Source organism: Thunnus thynnus, chromosome 6 (genome assembly GCF_963924715.1).
Source record: "Thunnus thynnus chromosome 6, fThuThy2.1, whole genome shotgun sequence".
Classification (NCBI taxonomy): Eukaryota; Metazoa; Chordata; class Actinopteri; order Scombriformes; family Scombridae; genus Thunnus; species Thunnus thynnus.
This window is the reverse complement of record NC_089522.1, coordinates 17,276,457-17,290,331: the sequence shown is the minus strand read 5'-3', so window position 1 is coordinate 17,290,331 and position 13,875 is coordinate 17,276,457. Positions and strand designations below refer to the sequence as shown.

At 42.0% G+C, this 13,875-nt stretch overlaps 1 protein-coding gene across 1 annotated transcript in view; it reads left to right on the top strand.

Annotated features, from left to right (window-relative positions):
* lrp1ab (low density lipoprotein receptor-related protein 1Ab) overlaps positions 1 to 13,875 on the top strand; it is a 90,838-nt gene that overhangs the window by 33,593 nt on the left and 43,370 nt on the right. The window contains exons 4-15 of the mRNA XM_067592237.1: positions 2,640 to 2,759; positions 3,026 to 3,154; positions 3,268 to 3,528; positions 9,403 to 9,565; positions 10,052 to 10,274; positions 11,226 to 11,415; positions 11,554 to 11,697; positions 11,814 to 12,050; positions 12,275 to 12,455; positions 12,869 to 13,091; positions 13,207 to 13,396; positions 13,504 to 13,626. Coding sequence (XP_067448338.1) covers positions 2,640 to 2,759; positions 3,026 to 3,154; positions 3,268 to 3,528; positions 9,403 to 9,565; positions 10,052 to 10,274; positions 11,226 to 11,415; positions 11,554 to 11,697; positions 11,814 to 12,050; positions 12,275 to 12,455; positions 12,869 to 13,091; positions 13,207 to 13,396; positions 13,504 to 13,626 — 2,184 coding nt within the window. The remainder of the gene's footprint in view (positions 1 to 2,639; positions 2,760 to 3,025; positions 3,155 to 3,267; positions 3,529 to 9,402; positions 9,566 to 10,051; positions 10,275 to 11,225; positions 11,416 to 11,553; positions 11,698 to 11,813; positions 12,051 to 12,274; positions 12,456 to 12,868; positions 13,092 to 13,206; positions 13,397 to 13,503; positions 13,627 to 13,875) is intronic.

Sequence of the window (13,875 nt, the reverse complement as noted above, 5' to 3'; positions counted from 1 at the left end):
AAATGTTGTCTGAGGCTAAAACAAGCAAAAAGACTCAAACTTTTGACACTCAAATAAAAAATACTTTTAAGTAGCTCTTAAGCAATATTTTCCTTCTTTTACCTTTGCAATGCATTTAAGCCTGTAGTAGAAGTCGGGCAAGGCAATAAATATTATCAATATTATAATTTATTTTCACATCATAATTAATAATAATAATTCTATCAAAAGTTTAATGTGTAAAGAAATTATAATACATTTAAACAAAATCTTAAATTTGACAGCATTGATTATTTGTAAAAATTTAAGTATTTCTTGTAAAATTTATTTAAAAATGGATGAACATGAGTTAAACTTTTTTACAATGTGATTTTAAATACTTTGCATGTACCTCGCATGTTGATATTGAGATAATGCTGTGGTAATATTCATTTTTTCCACATCACCACCCATTGCTACACACTCAGGTACAAAATGACCCTGGACGGAGGTGCAGTTTCAGGTTATTTCAGCACTCTAGTTGCCTGTGGTCTCTCACAGTGTGAGGCTCGGTGAATGGATTCGATATGGGCCACAGTGTTTGCTGGGGGACTCTTCCTTTCAGTGGGGCCACAACAAAAGGACCATTGTGACCCAGAGTGCCACAGGCTTTGTATAACGAGGGCCCTTCACTGGTGCAATCTCTGCTCTTCATAGCCATACGATCACTAGCTACTGTATGTGCTCTCTGTCTATAGCCATTCACTGCTTTTTGTTGGACGCTGAGGTAAATTTCATTGTGCTAGTGGAAGCGTCTTTTTTTTCTGTTTACTTATTTACAGTTTTGTCATGTGGGTGTTTACACTTAGTAAATGATTATATGGGAAGGCTATGGGCACTGTCCTGGAGCCAGGGGTTAATGCACTGGAGGACTTAAGCATGAGAATACAGACATGTTATATTTCACGTCAGCACAAATCTTAATTCAGAGATAAAAACGTGCAGAAATGGAGAAAGGAAGTTGCACTTGTGTGTGTGCCATAGTGACAGAGATGTTAAGAGACAAAGAGAATACTGTTCAATAAAAGAGTGCTCATCATGATCAAGATAATATCTGTCCCACTGCCCTCAAACAATTTCCTCCACAAGTTGATCTTTGTGGTTTCATACACTGGTTTATTGAACTCTGGGGCAGGACCCACCCAGAGTGGGTCGCAGGCCTGTTCTTAGTGGATGCACACATGACCTAAGTAGGGAAATATTGAAGCCTCGATATTTGAGGTTTAAAGCTCATTAGAGCTGTCTGCAATATTGTTTGTGTTGCAAAATCAGGTGTGAGAAACTGACTACTGACATTAATATTGAGAGCAAAGGGGACATCATCACTTCCATTCACAACAGACATCCTATCCTATTCATCTCCTAACCTGGACACACATTTGCATGCACACGCACATCCTACAGAGAACATGATGAGGGGATATGTGGATGCCCCTTTCATTTCCTGCCAAAAGGATGTGTCCTTGAGTTCCCTCTGGGGGCGGGAAAGAAGGGGGGCCTCTAACGTGTGCGCATTCAAATCACCTCGTCTGTCACGTGCTCAGATGAATACACATGCATGCACGTGTGCCACCCCCCACTCTCTCACTCACACACACACACACACACATGTTGTCCTAGGTCACTTTTAGGGACAATACATAGACTTAGATTAATTTCCTGGAGATTTACCCCTAACCCTAACCCTAATGCACATACAACCACTATCCTAATCTCCTAGTGGACATGTGATAGGATATGACAGACAGGCTCTGTTAAAATTGCATTGTGATTATAAAGATTAGAAAGCTGATCTGCACACAAACCTGATCAGAGAAACAATTACTTTAAGGCCCCATGAAACAGAAGTGAGAGTGCCTTTAGCTTCTGTACTAGGACGCATTTCCCTGTGAAGTGGAATATTTGAGTGGTGTACAGGTACAAAAGGGATTTAAATCAAATCATTCGCATTTGATTGGACCACTAAAAAGTGGCTTAGAGTTTAGCGTGATACGGAGCTACAGAGGATTGTTGACTCCACACACACCTCCCTCATCTGTTGTTAGATCAGGAGGAGGACAAGGGAGAGATGAATTAGTAAGACCTTAACCACATTATTTTGGAAATGAAAACAAAGTTTTTGCCCACTGGTATCCAAACAAACACTCTTCCTATCTCTCTCCACATTGCTCTGTTAGCTACTACAACCCACAAACAGTCAAACAAGTGTGGTTTTATATGACCAGTGTGGTTGGCTACTCACCCAAAGTCACATTTGATTGCATGAACTTTTGTAAATGCCCCTGAGTGCAGGATGAGTCATCTAACATTTGAAACCGTTTTTACCGTTGAAACGTTTTACAGGAAGAGAAAAGACAGGGATTTTGATGTAAAAATACTCTGATACAGATTTTTTGACATATATTTAGCATATATCAAGATATAAATGAACAATTAACACAGGGACATGGGATTAAAACAGGGAACATGTATTTTTCATTTCATGGGGCCTTTAAACAGGCTTCATTTAGCCTCTATTGTTATCCAGGATAGTCAGCCCTCAAAATCGAGGCCTCTGAAGTACATGTTAACCTCCACAATGTTTAATGTTCTCTGTATCTCTATTTTTCTCTCTGTTTCAGAGCAAGCACCAGCCTGTGTCTCTCATGGGTGCCACTTTCACTGTGCTGTGACTCATGATGGGCCTAAGTGCTACTGTAGCAACGGCTATGAGGTCGCCGCAGATGGAAAGGCATGTAAAGGTGAGTGGGTGATTTGGCACATTTATTCTAACCTCGCCAAAGTAAAACTAAACTATCATCTGATTACTGCTTGCTGACTAGAATTTGCATGAGGCAGCATGGAGAGAAGATTAGAAATCTTTGTTAATTAAACCACTTGCCTCGAGGTAGAAGAAATTTTGTGAAGTATACTAATGCATCAAGATGTGCAATGATACTGTACAACCTAAACATATTTCATCACTGACTGTGTCTGTTAATGCACTGTTGTGTTCTTCTCCTGGTAGATTTCAATGAGTGCAATGTTTATGGCACCTGCAGTCAGACATGCACAAACACTGAGGGCTCCTACACCTGCAGCTGTGTGGAGGGCTACCTGCTGCAGCCAGACAACCGCTCCTGCAAAGCCAAAAATGGTGAGAATACACACACAAACAGGGCAGCAGAAGACCCTTTTATGTCCTCTCTCCCTCATGTTGTCCTCTTTTTCCCCTTCCCTCCGCTGTGCCTACCTGATCTCCATCCCCAGAGCCCGTGGATCGTCTGCCTATGCTGCTGATCGCTAACCTCCATGACATCCGCTGCACCTCTCTGGGTGGCTCCACGTCCCGGCTGCCCTCCATTGCCACCAAGCAGACTATGGCTATGGACTTCATCTATGCTGAGGAGACCGTCTGCTGGATAGATGTTGGTGACACCCCTGCAGCCACACAGCTGAAGTGTGCCAGTATCCCTGACCTCAAGACTGTCACTAACATCCGCACCATCAACATCTCCATCACCCTGCACCGTGAGTAATAGTTTAATTGACAAAAATGAGGGAAATCACTTCTAACTGTAACAGAAATTAATCAGCTTTTTGTTTCTATAAGTAGTATTCACATTATTTTCTGCTTTAGTAACCTACTTTGTAGCTTGATTTATGTACTTTATGTACATGACTATTCAGAAGCTTGGAAGTGAATAATGAATAATGAATTCTACTGCTCTTGTTTTATGCATTTCAGTGTAATCAGTTGTATCCCACCTCCTGTCATTGATTTTTGATATGATGACATTTGGCATTAGGTTTTCCCATAAAAGTCCTGTCTGCCTTCACAAATCCTCCCAAATACAGAATGTTCTGGATGGTCTTGGAGAAGATAGCGTATGTTTGGGTGTGCGTAGGAGGACACAGTACAGACTACAACTGATAAACAATGACAAGTGAAATGTCTAGCCTGTAGAGGGAATGTCCTCATAGCCATAGGCTTTGTCTTAACTCACAGACTCATCTATTGGGTAACATCCAGACACACACACAGACTAACATACACAGCATGTGGACACTTCCCTTTGAGAGACTTACTCATATAATGCTAACATGAATTATTTCTGATTATGAGCCTGACAGGGTTTGTTTTTATTTGCCTGGCTGACAGAGCCGTTACTCTCTAAGAATGGGGGCAGAAATGTAGACAAAACATGAAAGCAAGGGTGTGGGTTTGTGCGTGCGTGTGTGCGCATGGGAAGCGTTCCCTTGAGAATGAGCCCTAGGCATAGAACAGCAGACGTGAAGAAAACAAGTGGAGAAGCTGGGTGTGTAGACCCTGAAATGTGGGACACGAAACCTGTGACATGATTAGAGTTGCCTTGGCTCATATCCACTTCAAATGAAGCTTGTGTAACTGCTGTCACTGCTGACAGCAGCGGCAGAGGCGAGGTTTGGAGACTCAGTGAACCCTGGCGTCCTAAAATGCGTTTTTTACAGTTGATTCACTGCACTCTCATGAGTGGCCCATATCCCACCTTGCCCTCGTTGTTGTTGGCTCGCTGCTGTGGCTTTTTGATTCACCACTCCGTTAAGTGGTCTGATACATAGGGGCAAGGGGTGGAAGTGAGAGGGACTCTGAGAGAAAGATAGAAGCAAAAGGGACACGGGAATAATAAAATAAGAGGGAAAGAGGGAAGGTAGTGATTTGCTGTACCCTGGAGGTGTGTGTGTCTGTATGCGAGTGGTCATGCAGATGGTATTTACATTCCTCTGTTGGGTTATGTCAGCCTGAACAGCCCCTACATTCCTCCAGCAGTCTCAGGTCCTGTCCAGTCAGGTCACTTAAACACACTCTTAGCTGAGGCTCAGACACACACACACACACACAGACAGCGACTTAAATACCTTTGACTCATGCACCCAGTACTTAGTGACACATTACCTTTTATGAATTGAGATTTAAGATTTTTTGGCTTATTTCTGTGTACTGTCCCATTTGTGTATATAGAATTTGAATAGCTTGCATCGTACCTTTGTACATCTTAACTCAACCTGTAAATAAGAGTCTCTTTCTAAATTTAGTTGCTGTATTATTTTCATTAAGCTGTTGCAGTTGCTAAATGTATCATCTTTATTACTCTTTTTCTCTCTTTGATGCTGCAATAAGCTTATTTCAGTAAAACCAGAATTTAGATTCTATCTAATATAATGTCGATATCAGAAAGTGCTGTTTGGAAAAAACAATTAGATGACTTTCCATTAAATTTAGGAGATGACTTTGCAGTGAGCTATGTCTGAGACATATTATCAGTTGATTTTCCTCTGTGCTGTAATGTGCAGTCAGGGTTTTCCCAAGATGAGAAGACTGATAGCACTCTCATGTCTGTACATTTGGTCGGGACCAGTAACTTCCAGTAGTCTCTGGTGGTTACCTGGCAACTGGTCCGTACCAAGAAATAGTCTGACACATTTGTCATCTTTACACTTTTTGTGTGTGTGGATTAAAAAAAATGAGATATAACATGTTAATCAGTAAACTTGAGGTGTTGGTAGGTGGATTTATTACCTTTGGAAACTGACAGCAATTTCCCATTTCCAGTCTTTGTGCTAAGCCAAGTTAGCCAGCTGCTGGTGGTAGCTTCATATTTAGCATGTAAACATGAGGGTTCTACTGGTTTTAATCTTCTCATCTAACTCGTGTCAAAAAAGCAAAAAAATATACCTCCCAAAATGTAGAGCCTTTTGTTAGCTAAATGTTGGCGTACCTCCACTAAAAAACCCTGTGGGGAAACCTGGGCAATGTGGGTCCATTCAGGTCTGTTAGTGGGTTTTGGCTGTCCTAAGTCACTCGGGGAGCAAATGAGCAAGAGGCTCTCTTTGCACTTTGGCTATGACTCCACATTTTTCTTTGTTACATCAGTCTGGGCTGTCAGATGCAATAAGACAGCAAAAACCCTCCCTAAATTGTGACCTGTTGTGGACCTCAGCTGAGTCAAGAGGCCACTCAGTGTATATACTGTTTCCCTCATTGTCTTTTGCTGTAAAATGTTTGACCCGTGTGAATTTAGCATCCTTCATGATTAATCCATATGCCTTTTCTTTGCTTGAAAGTAAACTTTCAAAAGAAGTATAATTGGCATCAACATCAGCTCTTTGTCAGTTCTATTCAGTGTTTTATAACAAGAAGGGCTCAGGTGCACTCCTAAAGGTATGGTGGACAGACTTGGTGATGCATTAGACGGATATGGATGGAGCTGTGGAGGCAGGGGCTTTGGAGCAGGGTTCACACAAACAAGGTGATTTATAGCTTCTGTGAGCTTTAGAGAGCAGGGCAGATAAGTAGGCAAAGGTTCCAGATGTGGCCTGCTCTAGCTGCATGTGTGATTCCCGGACTGGGAAGATAAAAGGGGAGCAGATTCTACCCAATTCCATCCTCTCCACCCTTTGAGCAGAACTCCACAGCAGGGACCAGCACATTACCCTTTGTCCCTCTGTCCGTCATTCAGTCCTCCTACCACTCTGTTCCTATCCTTTGTTCTTAAGGCATCTTTTTTTCAGAATATATCAGTGCATAGAAAGTCTTTGTAAATAGGTGTCAAGTTCTGATTGTAAAGTTATAGTTTCAGGGGGGAGAATTATTTAAAACATCTTGTCTTGTAAAAATCTGAATGGCATTCTTCTTTTTCACTAGATGTTAATATACTTCTAGTTAAAACAAAGCCTTCCCATGTCCTACAATATTCTCTCAGCCACATCCAAAGAGCACATCCCATCCTACCTAAAGGACCTTGTCCAATATCTCTTATTCTCTTTTTCTTTCTTTCTTTTCTTTGTCATGGGTAGAATCATGTCAGGCTTTCCTATCCAACCAGTAACCTATGTTTCTCACTTTCCGCAGTGGGGGATTTGCCAGTGGCATGTCTGTTAGGAATTATAGCCTTTTAAATAGAGGTCATATGTCAGGTTCTTATGGAAAATCATAATCGCTGAACTCCATAACTGTGCTCTTCAGAGGTCAGAGAGGTTTTTGCGCAGATTAATAGGATCTTCTCGGCACAGGGGGGGATTATAGGAGCAGCATGATGACGAGTCTTTTCTCCTTTGCACCAACATGTAAATAGAGGAATATTTGTACTGACATGTAAATAGAGGAAATCACATTCAAGTACAAATTCTGTAGTGGTCCTCTAGAATCTAGGCGCCAGTGTGTGACTAGTTTGAAGGACTAAATAGGCTGTTGCCCTGTATGTGATAACTTATGCTACTTGGGTGGAAAGTGCGTTTGTTGTTACCAGTAAGACCCCCTCGGTTTGTAAAGTTTTTCTTCAGAGTAGTGTGAGCTGGTAGGTGTTAAGGGCAGGAAGTGACAAGGGTTGCAAGGTCAGGGTGGTTAGATGAGGAGAAAGGGAGGAGTTCATTCAGTTTCCCAGCAAGCGTTTCACTTACCAGAAGCTGAATAAGTGAGAATGTCAACAGACTGACTGGCTCTCTGGATAGGGGGTCCACTAGTTGTAGGTTGTTACACAACCCAATAGTCCCCAGGTTGCATAACAGGCTCTCTACTCTGTATATGAGTCTAATCAATGCCTTGTGCAGCCAGACTTCCAGCTGGAATTCTTTAGAAGAGTATGGGTTTAGAACTGATACCAATGGGAGTATCACTATCCCTCGTAGCTCCATGACAAACGTTGCCCGTTGTCAGAATCTTTGTTCTGATCTTATGAAACATCTTGGACTGCTTTGTACTCCCTCCCTCTGGTGTTTTGAGTATTTTTTTATTAGCTCATGTATTTACAGTTACCTCCCTTTTAGAGATGAGATGGCCACTACCATTGCAGACTGTCAATAAATTACTTCCAGCTTGGATATGTACCAGAACTTGATATAAATTTATTTAACCAGCAGTATCTTTCAATCTTTCTTTCCCAACCACAGCTGCAACCCCAGCCCCATGGTTGCTTATTTTCTCCTCAACTCTGCTTATATTGTATACCAAGCATAGTGTAAGTCCCATGTGGGGCAGGTCTTTTGAAGCTCTGTGTATGTTTGTTAGGTAGGGTGGGCGGTTTTTACATTGGGGCCAGATGTGTGTATGTTCTGTTGTGGAAATTGCTTTGGCTCTGAGCAGCATGATTGCCATTGTTGGGGAATCCAGTGCAGATGTTTTCTTTTATGAATGGTCAAAGCCTTTGTCAGGCTCACTGTCGATGGTATTATACCCCTGTGACACCATCAAAGTTGTCCCTTGGATTAACTGGACAGATAACTATGGTCATTTTGATACTGTATGTGTGAGTAGTGAGCCTATGTGCATGTGTAGTGCTCTGCTTTGAAAGGAAGCATGGTGGCAGCTGTTAAAACACAAAACTGTATGGGAGGCAGTGCATCTTAAAGTTCCCTCCCTGCCCACAGCTGGGTCTCCCTGTAGTCTGGGAGTTGCGCAGCCTCTCTCATACAGGACAGAGTTTTCAGAAACCGTTTCCAGTGCCAATGTAGCACTTTACACATCCATAGCTGAGACAAAGTCTCAATCTGTAAAGGTTCCTCTTTCTATCTCTTACTAGTTTGACTTTGTAAGCAAAATGTTACAGAGTTACAAAATGTCAGGTCCCTTTGTGAAAGGGTCATTTTATGTCACTTTGAGTGATATTCAAGTCAACCCCTAAAATGACAGAGCTTTATGATTTATGTTTCTATGCTGCCTGAATAAAACCTGAATAAATAAGTGAAGAAACACAGCTAATACAGATACCTCCATACAGAGCAGAATGGGTCAAGAAATGGTCTGAGTATACAGATGATATGAATCATATACTATGATGTTTGAAGTCACCAAATCTCAACCGAATTCAGCAGTTAAATAGGAGATTTAGGACCTCTGTGTTCGACTTCCCTCTCCACCACCACCTTCATCAAAACAACAAGAATGAGAGAATATCTTTTGGAATATTGCTTCGACTGACTTTCTGTTCATAGTTTTCTTTAGAATTTACAATAAGTGAGTCATGCATATTTAAGAATTTCATAAAACAGTATATCCTTAACTCATCTAAAAGGAAAGTCTTCACCTGTCACTCTTTATCTGTCCCTTTTTGTGTTTCTTTCCCTCTCCCATGCTCTGTTTGCCTTAATCAAAAACAAGTGTATTGCTAACCCTAACCCTAATGGACAACTTGTCAGACCCAGAAGTGCAGGAACATGACATGTCATTAATTCAGTACTATTATTTTGTTTTTTAAGAGAGTGAGCACTCTTGAGGAGAGGGACATGGCATCATAAAATGAGAGGTTTTGAAACTGTGCTAGTACATTTACAGATTACAAGATTTATATGACTGTACTCGCAGGAGGTTCTGTTTTCTTAATGGTTCTGTTTTGTTTTCTGTTCTCTGCTCTCCTCTGCATCCCTCAGATGTGGAACAGATGGCTATCGACTGGCTGACCGGAAACTTCTACTTTGTGGATGACGTGGATGACTGGGTGTTTGTCTGCAACAAGAATGGCCAGACATGTGTGACCCTGCTGGACCAAGAGCTGTACAACCCTAAAGGCATCGCCTTGGATCCGGCCATGGGGTCTGTACTTCTCTCCACTCTTCTTGACCTAACACTATCCTCAATACTGTTTTAGCAACACTTGAGAGGAAAATGCTGTCTTATGATCAGACAACGTGCTGACCAAGCAGGCAGTCAAAAATCAAAGCACTTCCTCCAGATGGAAACCTAGACAGATACTTGTGTGCCACATAGACACTTGCTTGACGGCTGTTTCAGGTTCCTGACAAATGAAAATCTTGAATGTGATGTGGTTCCTTTTGCCAAGTATCACTTCTCTATTTTTATTGTCCTGGAAAGAACTTTTAAATCAATGACTGAGAGTAATACAGATTGCTCAATTGTGATAACTTGTGATGTTAAACAAAAGTCATATATGAATGTCGAAGCAGAGTTATCCAGTGTCTTAGGTCACATCATTTCCTCTTGTTAATGAAATTCCCTTTTTTGTCTCCCCATCTTTAACTTAACCTCCCCATCCTTTTTGCTTTTCTTCTTCTACTACAGCAAAGTGTTCTTCACAGACTATGGGTCCACGCCAAGGGTGGAGCGCTGTGACATGGATGGTCAGAACCGCACTAAGCTGGTGGACAGTAAGATCGTCTTCCCCCATGGTATCACCTTGGACCTTGTCAACCGGTTGGTTTACTGGGCTGATGCTTACCTGGACTACATTGAAGTGGTTGATTATGAGGGCAAGAACAGACACACCATCATCCAGGGCCTGCTGGTGAGATTTGAAGGATGGAAGCACACAAAAACACCGACTACATCATCTGAACACACACAGATGCACTTAAGACTTCTGATTCAGCATTCTTTTAAAATGTTGAACTTTACTGAACAGCAATAGCCCAGACTCCCTATCCAGTTTTCAATCTTCCCTTTGATAATACAAGATGTCTGTTTTCCTAATCTGTATCATCATGGATTTAATCTCATTATCTTTCATGACAGTACTGTTTTCCAGTTATCTCCTGTGTATCTAGGCAAAGAGAGTCTGCCTCTCCAGGGGATGAGTCCTTTTTATTGCTTTGATTGATATTACTTAAAGAGTGTGTGATGTTCTTGGCGATTGCCTCTCTAAACGTATTAGTCTGGCGGCCCTAGCAAAGCTTGGCTCAAACTTATAGTGGAATAATGATCTTAATGAAATCAGGACTGCAGTGGTGGAAGGAAGTTGGGTGGTGGTGGCGGCATGTGTGAGAGATAGGGGTTGGTGTGGGGATTGGGGTGGGCTGGAAATATGTTACAACCCATGCATCTTTTTTGACAGAGGAGGAGAGCTGCACAGAATAGACTTACAAAAGTAAAGCCTCTCTGTTAAACAGCAGATGGGAAGTGGAGCCATTATGCTGCTCTGTGCCAAGTTTACACAAACTCTCTCTTTATGTCTCTGTCTGTCTTTGTGTCCATGTTTGTCTGTCTCTCTCTGGCTATCAGATTTATTCACATTTTTAGAACCTGTCAAAATCTGTTTTATACTGATAAATAGTTTGATAGGAAAGTTTCATTATGCAGAATTTGCCAGGCAGTGTTCAAGATAGAAACATGTACACAAACAATATCACACAAGCCATTAGTCATGCACCATGAGCTGTTTTACTAATGTCAGTAGTTTCAACAGCAAACTCAAGACAACGTATTAATTCTGCTGCTTTATTGTCTCATTGTATTTCAGATTGAGCATCTATATGGACTTACTGTATTTGAAAACTACCTGTACGCCACTAACTCAGATGAAGGCAACCTCAACCCCAAGACCAGTGTGATCCGAGTGAACCGTTTCAACAGCTCAGAATTCCAGGTGGTGACACGGGTAGACCGCGGTGCCGCGCTGCATGTTTACCACCAGAGGCGCCAACCTCAAGGTGCACACTCAAGAAGGGACAGCCTTGCAATTAGCTTGACTGCTAAACTGTCGTCTGATCCATGTCCATAATTTACTGTTGTTGCAGTTGTGTACCATTGCATAACTGTTGTTTTTGTGTGCCTCTCTTCTTGCTCAGTGCGTAGCCATGCATGTGCCCTGGATCAGTTTGGGAAGGCTGGAGGTTGCTCTGACATCTGTTTGCTGAGCAACAGCCACAAGACTCGTACCTGCCGCTGTCGCTTTGGCTTCAGTCTTGGCAGCGATGGCAAGTCCTGCAAGAGTATGTATCAATTCCCATTAGTTTTGGTAATGATCGTTGATGATGTCAGTAAAGTGATGGTGGGTACCAAATCACTAACAGAAGTAATGACATTTATACATCACTTCTCTCTCCAGAACCAGACCATGAGTTATTCTTGGTGTACGGTAAAGGTCGTCCTGGAATCATCAGGGGCATGGACATGAATGCTAAGGTGCCTGATGAGTACATGATTCCCATTGAGAACCTAATGAACCCTCGAGCTCTGGATTTTCACGCCGCCACCGAATTCATCTACTTTGCTGATGCTACCAGCTACATTATTGGCCGACAGAAGATAGATGGCACAGAGAGAGACAACATACTAAAAGAAGGTAAGAATGAAATGATAGCTTTGCAGAGGATTTTGGAAACTATTGCTACTCTCTAACCAAATCCTGGCCACTACAAAGAACCTAGGGAGGAAAAGACTTAAATAAGGTTATTCCATATAATTTCCACTTAATTCTCTTTTTCTTCTTATTTCTCTTTAATTTTCTATCCTGAATTGGCCAGCTAATAGTTCCTTTTTCACACCTGCTTCTTTTGCTTATCTCAGGTATCCACACAGTAGAGGGGCTAGCTGTAGACTGGATGGGAGGTAATCTCTACTGGACAGATGATGGGCCTAAGAAGACTATCAGTGTTGCCAGGCTGGAGAAGGCCTCTCAGACCCGCAAGACTCTCATTGAGGGCAAAATGAGCCACCCACGTGCCATTGTGGTGGACCCCCAGCATGGGTGAGACACTGGAGGGGAGGGTATTTGTAATTTTAATGGGTATTCTTTTCTCATAAATGCTATGTTAAAGTTGTTAATCCAGTTATAATTCTTTGATGTAGTGGTGTTCAACCTGCGTGTCAGTGTTAGTACTTCTGGTAGGGTGGGAGGGGATGGCCTTTGGGTTTTTTACTTGTAGCTATGTGAGCTGTCCACAATATAATTTTTGTTTAACTCACTTGTTACATTAATGTTTGCTTGTGTGTGTTGGAACGGGTGAGTTTTCAAGGGATTTTTAGATACTCCTTCCTTTTGTTTTGTTCCATCAAAGAGCATCAAAACTCAAAGCCACATTCTGACATCTCAGGCTCTCACAGAAATGTCTTATCTCACAAGCCCTTTGAATGTGATGATACATGTTCTCATCCTCCCAGATGGATGTACTGGACCGACTGGGAGGAGGATCCCACAGAGAGTAACAGAGGAAAGATCAAGAAAGCTTGGATGGACGGTTCACATCACCAAGTGTTCCTGACCAGCAAGACAGTGTTGTGGCCTAATGGCTTGAGTCTGGATATACCCCAGGGCATCCTGTACTGGGTGGATGCTTATTACGACCGTATTGAAATGGTTTACCTCAACACAACTGACCGGAAGGTTGGTGATAATCTGAGAAAATATTCCCACATTTTGGTCATTTTGAGAGAATCTGCTTGTTGGAGCTAAGATAGTATGTGGAAATGTGATCCCTCTCCATTTCCTTATTTAACAGGTGGTGTATGAGGGGCAAGAGCTTAACCACGCCTTTGGATTATGTCATTACAAACAATTCCTCTTTTGGAATGAGTACCGTGGTGGCAGCATCTACAAATTAGACCAGGTGACTAAGACAGTCACCCTACTGCGCAATGAGAGGCCACCCATCTTTGAGATCAGAGTGTATGATGCACACCAGCAGCAAGGTATATCATTCATAAGGATCTAATGTCAAGTATAATTTAACAATTAAGAATACTGAGATGTATAATAAAGACTGTATTCTGTCTGTCTTCTTTTTTTTTTTATAAAGGCTCCAATGCTTGTCGAGTCAACAATGGAGGCTGTAGCAGTCTGTGCCTTGCAATCCCTGATGGCAGGTCCTGTGGCTGTGCTGACGATCAAATCCTGGATGTCGATAATGTCACCTGCAAAGGTACTTAGCAGCTTTACCAGTACAATGGTTTCACCAAAAATCTATGTGTTATGTAATGGAAACTTCATTAATCAGCAGGGGTTTAGTCTGTTAAAGAATTCTTGGCTGTACTTTCCATTTTCAAACTACTATACGATGTGCTTGCCAAATCTGGGGAGAGGTTTCAGAGAGACTCCACCAATATTGTTGCAACTTTTAGAGAGATGAAAGCTGACCTAGCCACCAGAAAGCTTTGTTGTGTTGCAGTGC